Here is a 19,556-nt window from a genome sequence, read left to right as displayed (position 1 = left end):
CTATGTAGAAAATAGTAAAAATAAAGAACAACCATTGAATGAGTAGGTGTGTCCTGCTACTGTATAACATTGTCCGCATTTTCGAAACGTAGGTCATTGTCAAATGTCTTTCGGCACGTGTCATGTTTCACACTGTGTTTAACACAGAGTGAGTCTGTGTGTGTGTCCCTTATTGTCGAGTCATCTCCTACGGTCACATGCTTGTCAGAGGGCTAGAGGAGAAAGACTAACCGATGGGGGATTGAATTTGGGGGAGGGTTTGAAACATTAGTTGGTGCTCAATGGTTGTGAGTGTAGAGTGTGCCAGGGTGAGTGTGTGCGTGTCGTGTGTTAAGGGGAGAGCCAAGACCGGAATACAGAACTAACCACAATCTCCCTCACTCTCTTTTGCGCTGCCTCTCTCTTCATCCCTTACACACATGCTCTCTCCCTCTCTCTCACAAACAGATGCACACACTCCCTCTTCTCGGTGTTCTCTCCCTCACTGCCTTTCTGAATTCAGTGGGATTTGACTCGGTCACTACGATGTTTGCTGTTGCTGGAAGCTCTCTGCAGTGAGCACGCTGAGGTAAGCTCTGTCACTCTCTCTCACACACCTTGGTCACGTCGTATACTCTTTGTCTTTTGAAGTGTTGTACGTTATACAGTAGCACTGTCTAGTGGGGATTCGTGCCAGTTATGCTCATTGTTATGCTGTGGTTGAGACTCCATGCTGTCGGCCTACCTACACTTACTGGGAGAGTTGCTGGGATAAGAGCATCCACTTAAATTATTTCAAAGTAGGTGTTGCCTCTTAGCTCTTCTCTCTTAAACTCTGCTGTCTTTCTCAAGTTTGGGTTTCGGTGTCCCTTGTGAAGAAGAAATATCCTCTCTCCTTTGTAAATGCCTCTAAGAAGCTGTTGTAATGTTATCATGTCACACACTGTAGCGTGACACAGAGGAGGTTTTGTTAGGTTTTGTTAGAGCGAACAGTTTTGACTGGGCTGAGCGGGAACTGTACTTCCTCAGTGGTAGGGAGGCGAGCAGGCCAGAGGTGGATGAACGCAGTGCCCTTGTTTGGGTGTAGGGCCTGATCAGAGCCTGGAGGTACTGAGTTGCCGTTCCCCTCACAGCTCCGTAGGCAAGCACCATGGTCTTGTAGCGGATGCGAGCTTCAACTGGAAGCCAGTGGAGAGAGCGGAGGAGCGGGGTGACGTGAGAGAACTTGGGAAGGTTGAACACCAGACGGGCTGCGGCGTTCTGGATGAGTTGTAGGGGTTTAATGGCACAGGCAGGGAGCCCAGCCAACAGCGAGTTGCAGTAATCCAGACGGGAGATGACAAGTGCCTGGATTAGGACCTGCGCCGCTTCCTGTGTGAGGCAGGGTCGTACTCTGCGGATGTTGTAGAGCATGAACCTACAGGAACGGGCCACCGCCTTGATGTTAGTTGAGAACGACAGGGTGTTGTCCAGGATCACGCCAAGGTTCTTAGCGCTCTGGGAGGAGGACACAATGGAGTTGTCAACCGTGATGGCGAGATCATGGAACAGTTTTGGAAACTTTAGAGTGTTGTCAATCCTAAACTGTCAATTATATGCATATTCTAGCATCTTGTCCTGACAAAATATCCCATTTCCTATGGGAACGTTATTTTTCCAAAAATGAAAATACTGCCCCCTAGTCACAAAAGGATAACGGATCGTAATTATTAGCTTATTTTCATTTTCTCTTATTTTACAAAGTTAATCTTGCCGTTATAGAATATGCTTAAACTTAGATATTTGTGTGTGACCTAGGCCCGTATTCCAAAAGCGTATTAGAGTAGGAGTGCTGATCTAGGATCAGGTCCACCGTTCATTTAATTATGATCTAAAAAAACAACTTCTACTCTGAGACACTTTAAGAATACAGGCCTAAGTCACACAAACCAAAAATCAAATTTTAAGCATATTCTATAAAGGCAAGATTAACTTAATATTGGCCCTGATGAAGAGCCATCTTGGATAGAAACATTGTTGCAAAATTGGTGGTAGAGGAATAGCCCATGGGTCTTTATGTGCCTCTACCTTATCATGACAATTTGTTTACCTTGGCATGTCTAGTGTCTTGCTGCTCTTGTGGGTCCCTAATACTCAAAAAGAACACTGCATTGCACAACCATAATAATACAACCTTGTGCTGCTAGTTAACCACTTTGCCAGCAGGCAATAATTTACTTCTCCAGCCACTGTTCAGTACTGGACGTATGCAGCTGGTGCAGTCACTGGCTGTTCAAGTGGTATAAGTGGCTCAGGATGATTCTGCATTCTTTCCATCAGCCAAGCTGAAAGTCAACGGAGGGGCATAGCAACTACAGCACGTGTGTGTTCGCACCTGCTTTTGTTTTTGGCCAAGGCATGGCATGTTCACACCGATTATGTGTCCCAAATGGCGTCCTATTCCCTATATAATGCACTACTTTTGACCAGAGCCCTGTGAGCCCTCGTCAAAAGTAGTGCACTATATAGGGAATAGGATGCCATTTGGTGCGCTGTCCAAGTAAATCTAGAGGGCACGCCAGGCCGGTCAGCTAGCTCTGATCAACTTTTGACCAAACTAGGCATCGTCAATTACCCAAGATGGTGGGAATGACGTGTACTGCAGACCTTATGAGGTCATGACCTCTATTCCACATGCACTAGTGGTTGCAGACGCTATTGAAAACTCTATTTTGCCAGGGATGGGAAATGGTGTAGACCAGGGAAACACTTTGAATGAACGAAATTAAAGCCCCAAGATACTTTCTGAGACTGGTTCTTATCTGCAACCATCAAAGCAGTTGTGCTTTTCAATCCATTGAAGGAAATGTTGCGTGCTCACAATCCCATAGTCTGCCCCAGAGTGCGTGAATATCAGATGTGGTTCGCTGCTGAGTCACTGTCCTCTGTTACCTTGAGTCACACCGGTAAACGAGAGGAGCTGGGGAGAAGAGAGGAGCTGGGGAGAAGAGAGGAGCTGGGGAGAAGAGAGGAGCTGGGGAGAAGAGAGGAGCTGGGGAGAAGAGAGGAGCTGGGGAGAAGAGAGGAGCTGGGGAGAAGAGAGGAGCTGGGGAGAAGAGAGCAAAAAAACTATTGTTTAGCAGTTTTCCATTTCCACGTCTCTGATGTCCTACTCAGGTGTCATACATACTGAAATATATATGGTAGTTGAATATATAAGCTGATGTACTAGCTGATGTTTAAAAATAAGAAGGGGGTTTGCACACAACAGTTTTGACCATTTTTGTGTTCGAATCACCCTTACATTTTTTTACTCCATTATTAATTGGTTTTATTCACCAACTAGACTACTTGCTTTTTCTAAGTTTAAGGACAATTCCACAATAATGGAATTACGCTTTGACTCAGATTTGTATGCCAAACAAAAACCATTGATTTCAAAGTTTAACAAACTGTACAACTCTATGAACAATATACACAACATTTCACAAAAGCAGATTTACTGGAAGAACTGTGCAGATGCGACCACGTTTAAATATCTTATTAAGATCCAATGATTTCAGCAGAAAGAATGGGGTGTCAGCTATGACATAACACCTTGAGTTTGAAAAAATATATTTTGGTTATTGAACAACAGTAGGTGAAGTGGATTTATGTCTGGTAATGGAATTACATCATGGGTCCCTGAGCTGCACTATAGAGAAATGCATAATTATGGATATTAATATCATTCTCTTCATGGTGATCCTCATATCCTGAATAGGTATACAAAGGTAAAAATATGCAATATCCCTCTTTTGCTATTCTATTATTGTAATGAGCTCCGCCCCCAAACAAAACCACATTTGGTTGGTCCAGACCAGACCAAATCTGAAACGATCAGACGTCCCTTGTTTCATAAGTTTTGACATCACATTACCACACAGTAGAGTTTAGTACAGTACAGCACAGGAAAGTAGATATGCTCAGTACAGATGCATGAAACACCTTCAGTGTTTCACTTAAGGGTTTACCATGAGTGTCACGCCCTGGTCGAAGTATTTTGTGTTTTTCTTTATGTATTTGGTCAGGACAGGGTGTGCCATGGGTTTATGTATGTGGTGTGTAGCTTAGTGGGATTGTAGCTTAGTGGGGTGTTCTAGGAGAGTCTATGGCTGTCTGAAGTGGTTCTCAATCAGAGGCAGGTGTTTATCGTTGTCTCTGATTGGGAGCCATATTTAGGCAGCCATATTCTTTGGTTGTATTGTGGGTGATTGTCCTGAGTGTCTTGATGTCCTTAGTCTGTGTTAGTTTGCACCAGTTAAGGCTATTTTGGTTTTCACTACGTTTATTGTTTTGTAGGGTTTGTGTTTATTCGTGTTTACGTTGTTTAAATAAACATGGATCGCAATCGACACGCTGCAGTTTCGTCTCCGACTCTCCTTCACCATATGAAAACCGTGACAACGAGGACTAATTTTCCCTTACCTAAGGGAATTGTTTAAGGGTGTGGCATATAGAGCCCATCTAACATTTCCTTAGGTAAGAGCAGAAAGGTTTGAAGGCATGTACTGCAGAAAGAGTGGTTAACATGTAGATGACCCGATTCACTGACTAAATCACATTTATTTTAGGAGATCACAAAATAGAACTTCTACATTCAAAAACAGGAGAAACAAATTGACTCAGAAGATCCCAAATCACGTTTCTGTTCGTAACTTTTTCTGAACTTGTTTTTATTACTTTCTAGCACTAGCATTCTAACTTACAGAGTAGGTAGCTAGCCAGCTAGCTTTATAGCCATGGATTGTGCACCTTCCAATGTTTAGCTAAGTAGCTAGCTAGCTGGTGGATGTTTTCCTTTTGAAACCAGGACAGAGGGAAACAACATTCACCTCCACAAATGCTGTTTACATTGATATCCATACTGAATGAAGCACTTAAGGGACCTCATGGGCACCCTTAACTTTTTAATTTAATTTAAGTGGGAACTTCGCCAAAAATTGTTTTTTGTGCAGCTGACTTAAAGTGAAGGAAACTTTAATGGAAAAGATAAAAAATGTACTTAAGATGCTTTATGCAACCGGGCACAGTACAATAAAGTACATTATACAGTACTCTACTCTAGTGTGCTGTACTGAACTCTACTGTGCTCTACTGTACTGTGCTCTCCAAACTTGTGAAACATAAACATCAATGATTGGTTCAGATTTGGTCCGGCCAGGGCAGATTGATCAAATGTCAACTACTTTTCAACGTCCATGGACGATCGGTGTTCAGTGTGTGAGGATGCTTGTTACAGTAAATGGAAAGAGGTGGTATGTGTCATGGTAGGTGTCAGTAAGAGCCGGCAGAGTCATGGTAGGTGTCAGTAAGAGCCGGGAGAGTCATGGTAGGTGTCAGTAAGAGCCGGAGAGAGTCATGGTAGGTGTCAGTAAGAGCCGGAGAGAGTCATGGTAGGTGTCAGTAAGAGAGTCATGGTAGAGAGTCATGGTAGGTGTCAGTAAGAGAGTCATGGTAGAGAGTCATGGTAGGTGTCAGTAAGAGAGTCATGGTAGGTGTCAGTAAGAGAGTCATGGTAGGTGTCAGTAAGAGCCGGCAGAGTCATGGTAGGTGTCAGTAAGAGAGTCATGGTAGAGAGTCATGGTAGGTGTCAGTAAGAGAGTCATGGTAGAGAGTCATGGTAGGTGTCAGTAAGAGAGTCATGGTAGAGAGTCATGGTAGGTGTCAGTAAGAGAGTCATGGTAGAGAGTCATGGTAGGTGTCAGTAAGAGGTGTCAGTAAGAGCCGGAGAGAGTCATGGTAGGTGTCAGTAAGAGCCGGAGAGAGTCATGGTAGGTGTCAGTAAGAGAGTCATGGTAGAGAGTCATGGTAGGTGTCAGTAAGAGCCGGCAGAGAGTCATGGTAGGTGTCAGTAAGAGCCGGAGAGAGTCATGGTAGGTGTCAGTAAGAGAGTCATGGTAGAGAGTCATGGTAGGTGTCAGTAAGAGAGTCATGGTAGAGAGTCATGGTAGGTGTCAGTAAGAGAGTCATGGTAGAGAGTCATGGTAGGTGTCAGTAAGAGAGTCATGGTAGAGAGTCATGGTAGGTGTCAGTAAGAGAGTCATGGTAGAGAGTCATGGTAGGTGTCAGTAAGAGCCGGAGAGAGTCATGGTAGGTGTCAGTAAGAGCCGGAGAGAGTCATGGTAGGTGTCAGTAAGAGAGTCATGGTAGAGAGTCATGGTAGGTGTCAGTAAGAGAGTCATGGTAGAGAGTCATGGTAGGTGTCAGTAAGAGCCGGCAGAGTCATGGTAGGTGTCAGTAAGAGCCGGCAGAGTCATGGTAGGTGTCAGTAAGAGCCGGCAGAGTCATGGTAGGTGTCAGTAAGAGCCGGGAGAGTCATGGTAGGTGTCAGTAAGAGCCGGGAGAGTCATGGTAGGTGTCAGTAAGAGCCGGCAGAGTCATGGTAGGTGTCAGTAAGAGCCGGGAGAGTCATGGTAGGTGTCAGTAAGAGCCGGCAGAGAGTCATGGTAGGTGTCAGTAAGAGCCGGGAGAGTCATGGTAGGTGTCAGTAAGAGCCGGCAGAGTCATGGTAGGTGTCAGTAAGAGCCGGCAGAGTCATGGTAGGTGTCAGTAAGAGCCGGCAGAGTCATGGTAGGTGTCAGTAAGAGCCGGCAGAGTCATGGTAGGTGTCAGTAAGAGCCGGGAGAGTCATGGTAGGTGTCAGTAAGAGCCGGCAGAGAGTCATGGTAGGTGTCAGTAAGAGCCGGGAGAGTCATGGTAGGTGTCAGTAAGAGCCGGCAGAGTCATGGTAGGTGTCAGTAAGAGCCGGCAGAGTCATGGTAGGTGTCAGTAAGAGCCGGCAGAGTCATGGTAGGTGTCAGTAAGAGCCGGCAGAGTCATGGTAGGTGTCAGTAAGAGCCGGGAGAGTCATGGTAGGTGTCAGTAAGAGCCGGCAGAGAGTCATGGTAGGTGTCAGTAAGAGCCGGGAGAGTCATGGTAGGTGTCAGTAAGAGAGTCATGGTAGAGAGTCATGGTAGGTGTCAGTAAGAGCCGGCAGAGTCATGGTAGGTGTCAGTAAGAGCCGGGAGAGTCATGGTAGGTGTCAGTAAGAGCCGGGAGAGTCATGGTAGGTGTCAGTAAGAGCCGACAGAGTCATGGTAGGTGTCAGTAAGAGCCGGGAGAGTCATGGTAGGTGTCAGTAAGAGCCGACAGAGTCATGGTAGGTGTCAGTAAGAGCCGGGAGAGTCATGGTAGGTGTCAGTAAGAGCCGACAGAGTCATGGTAGGTGTCAGTAAGAGCCGGGAGAGAGTCATGGTAGGTGTCAGTAAGAGCCGGGAGAGTCATGGTAGGTGTCAGTAAGAGCCGGGAGAGTCATGGTAGGTGTCAGTAAGAGCCGGCAGAGAGTCATGGTAGGTGTCAGTAAGAGCCGGGAGAGTCATGGTAGGTGTCAGTAAGAGCCGGCAGAGTCATGGTAGGTGTCAGTAAGAGCCGGCAGAGTCATGGTAGGTGTCAGTAAGAGCCGGCAGAGTCATGGTAGGTGTCAGTAAGAGCCGGCAGAGTCATGGTAGGTGTCAGTAAGAGCCGGGAGAGTCATGGTAGGTGTCAGTAAGAGCCGGCAGAGAGTCATGGTAGGTGTCAGTAAGAGCCGGGAGAGTCATGGTAGGTGTCAGTAAGAGAGTCATGGTAGAGAGTCATGGTAGGTGTCAGTAAGAGCCGGCAGAGTCATGGTAGGTGTCAGTAAGAGCCGGGAGAGTCATGGTAGGTGTCAGTAAGAGCCGGGAGAGTCATGGTAGGTGTCAGTAAGAGCCGACAGAATCATGGTAGGTGTCAGTAAGAGCCGGGAGAGTCATGGTAGGTGTCAGTAAGAGCCGACAGAGTCATGGTAGGTGTCAGTAAGAGCCGGGAGAGTCATGGTAGGTGTCAGTAAGAGTCGACAGAGTCATGGTAGGTGTCAGTAAGAGCCGGGAGAGTCATGGTAGGTGTCAGTAAGAGCCGGCAGAGTCATGGTAGGTGTCAGTAAGAGCCGGGAGAGTCATGGTAGGTGTCAGTAAGAGCCGACAGAGTCATGGTAGGTGTCAGTAAGAGCCGGGAGAGGTGGCATTAACTGGAGAGGAAATAGAGAGGGAGCAGCAGAGAGAGCGAGGAAGGGAGAGTGAGAGGGAGGGGTTTTCCAGACTGTTTTAACAGCCTTGCTTTGACCACCAGACGACAGAAAGAGAAAAGAAAGTTACGAGCTGAACATGACAGTATGCCAGTGGAAGGGAGGACACTAACAGGTGGCCCAACTGTGGTTTGTGACTGCTATGCTTTCCCATTGTAGCCATTTCAATTGCAGTAATATTATATATTATTATTATTATAATCCTGCTGTTACCAATTAGGTAACAGGATTACGAGTTATAATCACGTAATAATTCATAAAGAAACGTGATATCAGTCAAACCACTAACTAGGTCTACTTGTTACTTCTGTCAACTTTAATTATCCTCCCTCACGAGGGAGAGAAATTAGAAAATATCTTACAGATATGTGGGGTTTTGGTAACGGAATTACAAGGCAGTGTTTCTTAAACGTGCAGAAGGCATATCATTTATCCAAAACAAAATCTAATTGTTGTTGATATTAGTTGGCAGGGGTCTTAACTTCAACATTATTATTTTTTGATGTATTTCTAATACCTTTTAAGACTATTTCAAAGCCTGAAAATGCATATATGCCTTAATTTCTCAAAAATATAGCCAGACTTGATGGTTTTTGCCACTGCAGTTGAAGAAACGTTCAAAGTTCTTGAAGTGTTCCTCATTGACTGACCTTCATGTCTTAAAGTAATGATGGATTGTCATTTCTCTTTGCTCATTTGAGCTGTTCTTGCCATAATATGGACTTGGTTTTTTACCAAATAGGGCTATATTCTGTATACCACCCCTACCTTGTCACAACACAACTGATTGGCTCAAAAGCATTAAGAACGAAATAACTTCCACAAATTAACTTTTAACAAGGCACACCTGTTAATTGAAATTATTTCCAGGTGACTACCTCACGAAGCTGGTTTAGAGAATGCCAAGCGTGTGCAAAGCTGTCATCAAGGCAAAGGGTGACTACTTTGAAGAATCTCAAATATAAAATATGTTTCACACTTTTTTGATAACACATATGGAATAGTAGTAGTAGTAGTAGTTGGAATAGTAATTTCATAGTTTTGAAGTCTTCACTGTTTATTGTAAAATGTAGAAAATAGTAAAAATAAAGAAAAACACTTGAATGTGTAACTGTCTCCAAACTTTTGACTGGTACTGTATGGCAGGGCAGATTGACCCGCATGCATCGCGCTAATCCGCTTGGTGGGAATTGTAACGTGGCTCATATAATACAGTGTTGCTACACTGTCCCATTCGAACACAATGGCCTCAGGGTTGCCATCCCACTTCTGACACCAATGTAGCTCATTTAGGGGGTAGTCCCAACCAGGACGCAAACCCGGGTGCAGCGACTGTCCAGCCTTTACAACAAGAGGTCTGAAACCTCTTTAGGTCGCTAGGTGTTGAGTTAAGGTCGCTACATCACCCCCCACGCTTCTCTATACCAAGTCCCTCACGTGTGCACGCCTCATTAGAAAAATAAGTCTATATACAATGTGAGCAAATAAGGTGAGAAGGGAGGTAAAGGCAAAAAAAATAGTAAACACAATATAGCAAGTAAATATAGAAAGTAAAACACTGAAATGGTAGATTTGCAGTGGAAGAATATAGCGAGGATCACTACAGTATGTACTTTGAAAAGAGTGAAGTAAGGAAGTAAATGAACTGTAAGGAAAAAAACAATGTACTCATAGCTATGACCTGAAAGAAGAAGGTCCTCTTGCGTTTCATGCCCTAAGGTCTACAGTAAAGTAGCGCCTGGCCTACCACATATCTACCCGTAACTTTCCCAAAACCGTATGGTCCGTTTTGGACCGTTCTAAAACAAAAAATATTAGTTAAGGTCTTCGATCCATACGCTCACGAGTCGCACGTTAACAATCACACTAATCTTTTCACGCAAACATTTTTAACCCTGTAATCCCTAGTGGGTTTTCCGAACGCTGACCTTGTAGCCTTTTAATAATCGTCCCACCACCTGCAGGTCCACCACAGATTTACTTTAACATATCACCGACCACTAAAACAACGACAACAAAGGCAAGAGTAGGTACGGCACCGTAATCTCCCATAATGCCTCTTGCCTTTCTCATTGTTGGCTGGCGAGTCATTGTTGCTGTTTTTCCACTAAGCGCTTTGACATGATTAAGCCCTTTGAATCGATGAGGGGTGTGGTGCTGGGGAAGAGGGTCGTCACCAAAGCATTTTCCTGCTGGAACTACTTCTTTGGTGTTCTTCTAAGAACGGTCCCTATTTTTTGTTGTCGACGTCTGCTCTCTTATACAGTCAAAAATGGAAGTCAGAGATTTCAAGCAACATTTTGTAGTGAGTGATGACAAAGTCTCAACATAAATCTCTAATGAACTCCCCTGTGACCTCACATGATTCAGCACTATCTGTACTGTAGATCCACAATTCCCACTCCCACTCAAATAGAATATGATTATCACATATTATACATATGTGTAATATATGAATATCGTATCATTCCCAACCACACCAAGCACCAAAAAGGGTTCCAAAAGGGTTCTGCTGCTGTCCCCATAGGAGAACCCTTTTTGGTTCCAGGTAGAACCCTTTTTGTTCCAGGTAGAACCCTTTTTGGTTTCAGGTAGAACTCTTTTGGGATCCATTTAGAACCCTCTGTGGAAAGGGTTCTTCTACGTGGAACCTAAAAGGGTTCTACCTGGAACCTAAAGGAGTTATTCAAAGGGTTCTCATATGAGGACAGTCAAATAAATATTTTTGGTTCTTTTTTTCCTAAGAGTTCATGAAGTGTCATAGGATACCTCTAATGAACATCATCCATCCCATTCCTCCTCCTCAGTTTGTGGCTGGAAATCAGAGGGAGGGTGTTGGGTGTTTTCTGAAGGCGGTGACATTGCAGCAGTGACCTTGTTGATGTAAACCACACTGACAGTCTCTTCCTGCTTTGACGAGACTGGGGATGTATTCCTTATCACTCATAGGGAGAGTAGTGTCCTCTCAGTTCAGTGCATGCAACGGCTGGGGGATGAGGAGAGGAAGCACCCTGTAGACTATTGAGATGCATCAATGGAAATCAGAGGGAGATATGGGTCCCATTTTGATTATACGAAAGTGAGAGAAAATGAAACAACTTCTTTATTTTAATATGCCTCTTTATGTAAATGTATACATTAGAAATGTATATCCTTATTTTCAAATGTTAAACAAGGCCAACATACTGTCAATACTTGGTCATGTTTTACATATAATCACAAAAAAATTATAGGGAAAATGCTGAGCATGTCAATTCACTCACTGAAATGGTTTGGGCTAGTGATTAGGGTGATTTCCAAGTGGACTCGGCCTACACAGCATGGCAACTAGAGCCCATCAGATATGTTTCTTTGGGTTTGGTACCGCTTCCAATTTTGGGAGGAACACTTACCGATACTGACATATCTGCCGATATACGGTTTTACAGTGGGGAAATGAGTGTCATTTTCCCACACTGAATTCTCTGAACTTGGCATCCAAACGAGCCGTTGTCCAATAACTATGCTTCAAATGTTGATTTCATACATTGTGAAAATGACACGAGAATGGCCACAAGTGTTCAGATTAACCCTTTAAAAATATATATATATTTATAGAATATCAGTTATCGGTTGAATTGATAATGTAGGTGAACTGATATATCGGTCAGGTTCTAATGGCAACCCCACTATCTGACCTCAGCCAGAACACAATCTGGCAACCCTGACCCTCAAACCCTGCTGTTCATGTTCTGATGTCATTGAAGGGAATACTTCAAAATATTCTCTAAATATGTTATCTCAATACCAGGTAGCAATCTGGCAACCCTGAACCCTGACCCTCGCTGCTTCTTAAAAAGAATACAGACTCATAATAACTGTAAATGTTATTCTCTGTAGACAAACACTATTCACTATCAGAGAGGCTCTCAGCTGTTTATGTGTGTTTATGTATGAATGTTATCATAAACACCCGGGTCGGCTTTCCGCCTGAACACTGTTAGCCCACTGAGCTAAGTCTTATGCATTAGCTCGGAGATGTAGGCAAGGTTACTTATCACGCAAACCAGGTGACCACTAATAGATCTTGGTAACACCAGCCGTGTTACAAGACACTGCCTGATCAGCTGAGTTGATTTGCTCGCTTGGGGAAAAAAGTGTATTAAAAAAAAGGGGGTTTTCCATCCTAAATTGGATGTTGTGGTCTTGCCAAGGTGGGTACATCATCTCCTCTGAACCCTTCAGGACACAACAATTCTTAGCAGTGTTTTCATGATGAAGCTGTCACCCATGTTTTCATTAAACTCGGAGCTACAGTAGAGAAATGGATTGCTTTTGCTATTTGCCACTGTGTCCCATTCAGAATCACGATACTGTAAGCTAGTTGTTCACTCACAAGGGATTGTCCATATGGTTAGGGCCAGGACTGTTTCCAGACCCTGGATCTGTGTAAACGACGTCATGACCATGGCGTTGCCTATGTCGTTATTATGGACGTATAATCATCATGCAGGACGTACAATGAAATCACTAACCAAAAGATCATTGGTGTGATTGACGTAACATTTGACCCAATTAACCAATAGTCACTTGACTAAGACCACCAATACCATTCCTGTCCTTTTCGCAGGTTATGCTCCCCAAAAGTCCTCCGTTGAGTAAGAAAGAGAGTGAAAAGGGCTAAGGACTGCTTCGCAACATACTGCCCTGACCTTGTGATCCGCAACGGAGCCATGAGCAACCCTAAGGATGCCAGCGACACCAATGTCGCCACCAACACTATGACCACGGCCACCTCAGCTGTGAGTTTAAACCTTACATCTATTTACTGTACATCAGTTATTCTAAACACAGGTTCTATACACACAAAATTAGATATTTATTGCTGTATTTATTTTTGAATTTTAAAAAAAACTTATTAGTCAGGTAATGCTTATATCCGTGGTTCTGTGGTTGCCATGGCGCTGTGAAGAAGCCTACCCACATAAAAAGAATACCATTGTGTGTACTATGGTAGGAATACTATAGTATTCACTGTAATGTTTTTACAGACTTTACTGCTGTAGTGTTTTTGCAGACTGAAGTCCAAATACTGTTGTATTTATTATATAAATATTGTAGTACATTTTTTTTTAGTATATACTATAGTAGTATACTGTAGTATTTACTCTAGGTATTTTGTGTACATTTACTGTAGTATTTTTAATAAAGTGTTTTGTTTTATTATCTGTAACATAGAAGTGTGAAGCTTTCTCCTTGAGGAAACCTAGTAGAGAAATACAGAATATTCCATAACCTGTAGGTATGTAGGACTGGGTTCTGAACAGAGAGTTCAGGGCTTCTTCTCTTGTTTTAGAATCACAGGGAACACAATATGGTCTATACTTGACGTGTAGGTTTCTCACTTTACGGTCGGCACAAATTGGGATGTGGAGGATGGGGATGGGCAGGGTATATGCTAATTACATTTCTATTTACTATAGTAAAAAAAATGTCTTTGCTGACATTTACTAGTGTTTCTTTTGTGAATAATAATGTAGAATTTACTAGAGTATACTACAAAATTCTATACTAAGTACTGAACATGATCGAGGGATACTACAGGGTGTAATATTGTATACTACAGAAGTCTATAGTAAGTACTGTGATATTCTATAGTAAACTGTAGTATTTCTTTATGTGGTATATATCATTAAATAATATCCCAATATGTAATTGTAACTGTAAATACTGTACATATAATTTAAGTGTTTTTTTGTTGCATGTAACACACAATGTACAAAAACCTGTTGTGAGTTGATCTATAATATCTTGTGGTGACCTATGTAGTTGCAGAACTGACTATGGCAAGTTTACTTGGATTGGTTAGCTATGGCTTGGTTAGCTATGGCTTGGTTAGCTATAGCTTGGTTAGCTATGGCTTGGTTAGCTATGGCTTGGTTAGCTATGGCTTGGTTAGCTATGGCTTGGTTAGCTATAGCTTGGTTAGCTATGGCTTGGTTAGCTATGGCTTGGTTAGCTATGGCTTGGTTAGCTATAGCTTGGTTAGCTATGGCTTGGTTAGCTATGGCTTGGTTAGCTATAGCTTGGTTAGCTATGGCTTGGTTAGCTATGGCTTGGTTAGCTATGGCTTGGTTAGCTATAGCTTGGTTAGCTATGGCTTGGTTAGCTATAGCTTGGTTAGCTATGGCTTGGTTAGCTATGGCTTGGTTAGCTATAGCTTGGTTAGCTATGGCTTGGTTAGCTATGGCTTGGTTAGCTATGGCTTGGTTAGCTATGGCTTGGTTAGCTATGGCTTTGTTAGCTATGGCTTGGTTAGCTATAGCTTGGTTAGCTATGGCTTGGTTAGCTATGGCTTGGTTAGCTATGGCTTGGTTAGCTATGGCTTGGTTAGCTATAGCTTGGTTAGCTATGGCTTGGTTAGCTATGGCTTGGTTAGCTATGGCTTGGTTAGTTATAGCTTGGTTAGCTATGGCTTGGTTAGCTATGGCTTGGTTAGCTATAGCTTGGTTAGCTATGGCTTGGTTAGCTATGGCTTGGTTAGCTATGGCTAGCTATCTAGCTGGCATATGTCATTTGAATGATGCATCAATCAGTTCCTGATTACGAGGCCAAACTGGGGTGGTCTCTTGGGCGATGGTGCCGAAGCGTCATCCAGGTTGGTGCTACACATTCGGTGGTGGATGTTCCAGCCTACCTACATAGAAGGAGTAGCTGTGAACTTCCGAGAGAGATGCCTGATGGAGAGCTCCGGGCCTGCCCGTCTGACGTTTCTCCTTCCCTGGCTGTACCATCAATGCCACCTCCACTCAAGCTACTTCTTTACTGAACTGCTCCCATGAACTGCCAGCCCCCTGAATTTGTTTTTATTTTGAGATTCTGGATGAAATGCTCTATATAAAATACATATGATTATTATTATTATTATTATTGTTATTATATTGCACCAGAGGAAGCTGTAAAGCCAATTTAAAACTCTTCCAACATATTTCAGGCAAACATATACTGTATGCTACTCACACACTGTTAATATTTCATATTTTAAATATTTATTTTACTTCCTTACCACCTCACTAAATTTGTGAAGAAGTTGCAATATAGGGAGAACCATGGGCAGTAGTGGTTGTTTTGATTAACCTTCTATTACAGATACATTTTTAAATGTTATTTGAACACCAAATTAATAAAATAATAAAATCATTATTTTAAAAAAAAATCACATTTTTAAATTGAATTTAGAGAAATATAATCCATATTGTTCAGTCATTAATTATGTCATTAGATGTTTAAATGATCACTTATCTTTATTTTGGCGTTTTGGTGTGAAGTGTCAATCATAGATATAATAATTGGAGGACTCCAGATATAAATAATTTTAATATAGACATTGCCATTGAGGGCTTCCCCAACTGGGTTGGGATTCCTATGTGTTGGGAGTGAATAGCCAATGATCAGAAAGCATTGTCTTATTCAAATTGGTTTGTAAACCAAAGACTAAGGTAATATCTAGGAGCCAAGACCAATATTTATACCAGGACATTGGACCCAAGATCCAGACTCAGATCCAGTGAGTTGAGACCATGACAAGCTAATGCCCGAATATATGTGGTCTTGAGTGGTCCCAAGACCGACCACTAGATTAAGAGTCCATAGATCCTTTCTTCAATTGTAAGAAAAACATGTAGAGAACTTGAGTATAGTAGAGCACAGTACAGTAGAGCACTGTACAGTACAGTAGGGCACAGTAGAGCACAGTAGAGTACAGTATAGTAGAGTTCAGTATGGCACATCATACATGTCTATGTTTTGGCCAGATAGACAGAACTAAAATATAAACGGAACATGTAACAATTCTTAAGATTTTAGACTTAGTTACAGTTTTATATAAGGAAATCAGTCAATTGAACTACATTAATTAGGCCCTAATTGGTGGATTTCACATGACTGGGAAGACAGATATGCATCTGTTGGGCACAGATACCCTAAACCAGGGGTGTCAAACATACGGCCCGCGGGCCGGAACCAGCCCCCAAGGAGGTTCGATCAGGCCCGCAGGATAATTTGAAAGTGGAAAAAATGCATAAAAGACATGGAATTAATATTTTTAATTCGCTGCAATTCATGGATTATCCGCTAAGGGGCGCACTCTTTCCATCAGAGTAGAAGACAAGCCGCATCACTGAGACAGACTGAAAACAGCAGACGGTATCAATGCGCCATCTGCTGCTTGTTACGACGTTGTTAATACCTTGGTCTCTACCTCTCCGCTACACCCTCATTAGCCAAAATGTCGTTATCCAAACGGAGAAAAGTAGATAAGGAGTGTAGAATTTTCAAAGAAAAATGGACCACGTCCTATTTATTTACAGAGATGCACGGAAAACCTTTGTGCTTGGTGTGTTTGCAACAAGTTTCGGTATTGAAGGAATATAATATTCGACGCCACTACGAGACTCATCACAGCGAAAAATATGACGGCTTGCAAGGACAACTGAGAAGAGATAAGATTAACGAATTGCTGGCGGGTCTGAGGAAACAGCAGTCAACTTTCATCCAGAGCCGAGAAGTCAGTGAAGCAGCGGTAAAAGCCAGCTACCTAATTGCTAGCGAAATAGCATTAGCATCGAAGCCGTATTCCGACGGTGACTTTGTTAAACGATGCATGATGAAGGCGGCTGAACTTGTATGTCCCGAGAAGCGACAAGCTTTTGCCAATATTAGCCTGACGAGGAATACTATAGCAGAGAGGATTTCGGAACTATCGGCAGATTTAGACAGTCAATTGAAACAGAGAGTCAAGTCATTTATTGCATTTAGGGCCTAAATTTAGGGCCTAAATTGAGGTGGTGGCGGATGAATGGCACGACAGTATCTCATCACGGTATCTCTGTGCATTCAAATTGCCATCGATAAAATGCAATTGTGTTTGATGTTCGTAGCTTATGCCTGCCCGTACCATAACTCCGCTGCCACAATGGGGCATCTGTTCACAATGTTGACATCAGTAAATCGCTTGCCCAGACGACACCATCTGCCACCTGCCCGCTACAGTTGAAACCGGGATTCATCCGAGAGAGAGCACACTTCTCTAGCGTGCCAGTGGCCATTAAAGGTGAGCATTTGCCCACTGAAGTCACTCACAACAGTCAGGTCAAGTCCTTGGTTAAGACGATGAGCACGCAGATGGGCTTCCCTGAGACGGTTTCTGACAGTTTGTGCAGAAGTTCTTCAGTTGTGCAAACCCACAGTTTCATCAGCTGTCCGGGTGGCTGGTCTCAGATGATCCCGCAGGTGAAGAAGCCAGATGTGGAGGCCCTGGGCTGGCGTGGTTACACGTGGTCTGCAGTTGTGAGGCCAGCTGAACGTACTGCCAAATTCTAAAACAATGTTGGAGGTGGCTTATGGTAGAGAAATTAACATTCAATTCTCATTATGTTTGGAGGAAAAGGGCGAGGCTTGCAAGCCAAAGAACACCATCCCAAATGTGAATCACGGGGGTGGCAGCATCATGTTGTGGGACTGCTTTGCTGCAGGAGGGACTGGTGCACTTCACAAAATAGATGGCATCATGAGGGAGGGAAATTAGGTAGATATATTGAAGCAACATCTCAAGACACCAGTCAGGAAGTTAAAGCTTGGTCGCAAATGGGTCTTTCAAATGGACAATGACTCCAAACATACTTCCAAACTTGTGGCCAAATGACTTATGGACATCGAAATCAGGGTATTGGAGTGGCCATCACCAAGCCCTGACCTCAATCTTATAGAAAATTTGTGGGCAGAACTGAAAAAGCATGTGCGAGCAAGGAGGCCTACAAACCGGACTCAATTACACCAGCTCTGTCAGGAGGAATGGGCCCAAATTCACCCAACTTATTGTGGGAAGCTTGTGGCAGGCTACCCGAAACGTTTGACCCAAGTTAGTTTGACCCGAGTGTATGTAAACTTCTGACCCACTGGGAATGTGATTAAAGAAATTAAAAGCTGAAATAAATCATTCTCATTCTCTCTACTATTATTCTCACATTTCACATTTCTAAAATAAAGTGGAGATCCTAATTGACCTACGACAGGGAAATTTTTCTTGGATTAAATGTCAGGAATTGTGAAAAAGTTCAAATGTTAAATGCATTTGGCTAAGGCGTATGTAAACTTCCGACTTCAACTGTATTTATACACACACACACAAGACCGTTCAAAAGTTTGGGAAAGAAAGAAAATAAAGAAATTGTCCATTAAAAAACATCAAATTGATCAGAAACACGGTGTAGATATTGTTAATGTTGTAAATGACTATTGTAGCTGGAAACTGCAGATGTTTTATGGAATATCTACACACAGAGGCCCATAATCAGCAACCATCCCTCCTGTGTTGCAATGACACGTTGTGTTAGCCTTTTAAAATGATAAACTTGGTTTAGCTATTTGATCATTAGAAAACCCTTTTTCAATTATGTCAGCACAGATAAACACTGTTTTTCTGATTAAAGAAGCAATTCATCTGGCCTTCTTTAGACTAGTTGAGTTTCTGAAGCATCAGCATTTGTGGGTTTGATTACAGGCTCAAAATGGCCAGAAAAATAGACCTTTCTTCTGAAACTCATCAGTCTATTCTTTTTATGAGAAATGAAGGCTATTCCATATGAGAAATTGCCAAGAAACTGAAGATCTCGAACAGCGCTGTGTACTACTCCCTTCACAGAACAGCGCAAACTGACTCTAACTAGAATCGAAAGAGGAGTGGGAGGCCCCGGCGCACAATTGAGCAAGAGGACAAGTACATTAGAGTATATAGTTTGAGAAACAGACGCCTCACAAGTCCTTAACTGGGAGCTTCATTAAATTGTACTCGCAAAACACCAGTCTCGATGTCAACAGTGAAGAGGTGACTCCGTGATGCTGGCCTTCTAGGCAGAGTTGCAACGACAAAGCCATATCTCAGCCTGGCCAATATAAAAAAGATTAAGATGGGAAAAAGCACAGTAGATATTCAATTAAAAATCAGCCGTTTCCAGCTACAATGGTCATTTACAACAATAACAATGTCTACACTGTATTTCTGATCAATTTTATGCTATTTTAATGGACAAAAATGTTGCTTTTCTTTCAAAAAGAAGGACATTTCTAAGTGACCTCAAACTTTTGAATGGTAGTGTGTGTGTACAAGCTCAGCAAAAAAAGAAACATCCCTTTTTCAGGACCCTGTCATTCAAAGATAATTGGTAATAAGCCAAATAACTTCACAGATCTTCGTTGTAAAGGGTTTAAACACTGTTTCCCATGCTTGTTCAATGAACTATAAACAATTAATGAACATGCACCTGTGGAATGGTCATTAAGACACTAACAGCTTACAGATGGTAGGCAATTAAGGTCACGGTTATGAAAACCTAGGACACTAAAGAGGCCTTCATACTGACTCTGAAAAACACCAAAAGAAAGATTCCCAAGGTCCCTGCTCATCTGCGTGAACGTGCCTTAGGCATGCTACAAAGAG

The 19,556-nt window shown here is 42.8% G+C and overlaps 1 protein-coding gene across 3 annotated transcripts in view; it reads left to right on the top strand.

Annotated features, from left to right (window-relative positions):
- The first annotated feature begins 232 nt into the window (after window positions 1–232).
- LOC124009532 (anion exchange protein 2-like) overlaps window positions 233–19,556 on the top strand; it is a 124,116-nt gene continuing 104,792 nt past the window's right edge. For 2 of the 3 annotated variants that reach the window (XM_046321402.1, XM_046321400.1), the window contains exons 1-2: window positions 233–568; window positions 12,690–12,861. In XM_046321402.1, coding sequence (XP_046177358.1) covers window positions 12,793–12,861 — 69 coding nt within the window. In that variant the 5' untranslated portion in view covers window positions 233–568; window positions 12,690–12,792. Of the gene's footprint in view, window positions 569–10,368; window positions 10,386–12,689; window positions 12,862–19,556 lie in introns of those variants that run through there. The other variant, XM_046321401.1, reaches the window with a different exon arrangement.

This window comes from Oncorhynchus gorbuscha, linkage group LG22 (genome assembly GCF_021184085.1).
Source record: "Oncorhynchus gorbuscha isolate QuinsamMale2020 ecotype Even-year linkage group LG22, OgorEven_v1.0, whole genome shotgun sequence".
NCBI lineage: Eukaryota > Metazoa > Chordata > Actinopteri > Salmoniformes > Salmonidae > Oncorhynchus > Oncorhynchus gorbuscha.
This window is presented reverse-complemented; position numbering and strand designations above follow the sequence as displayed.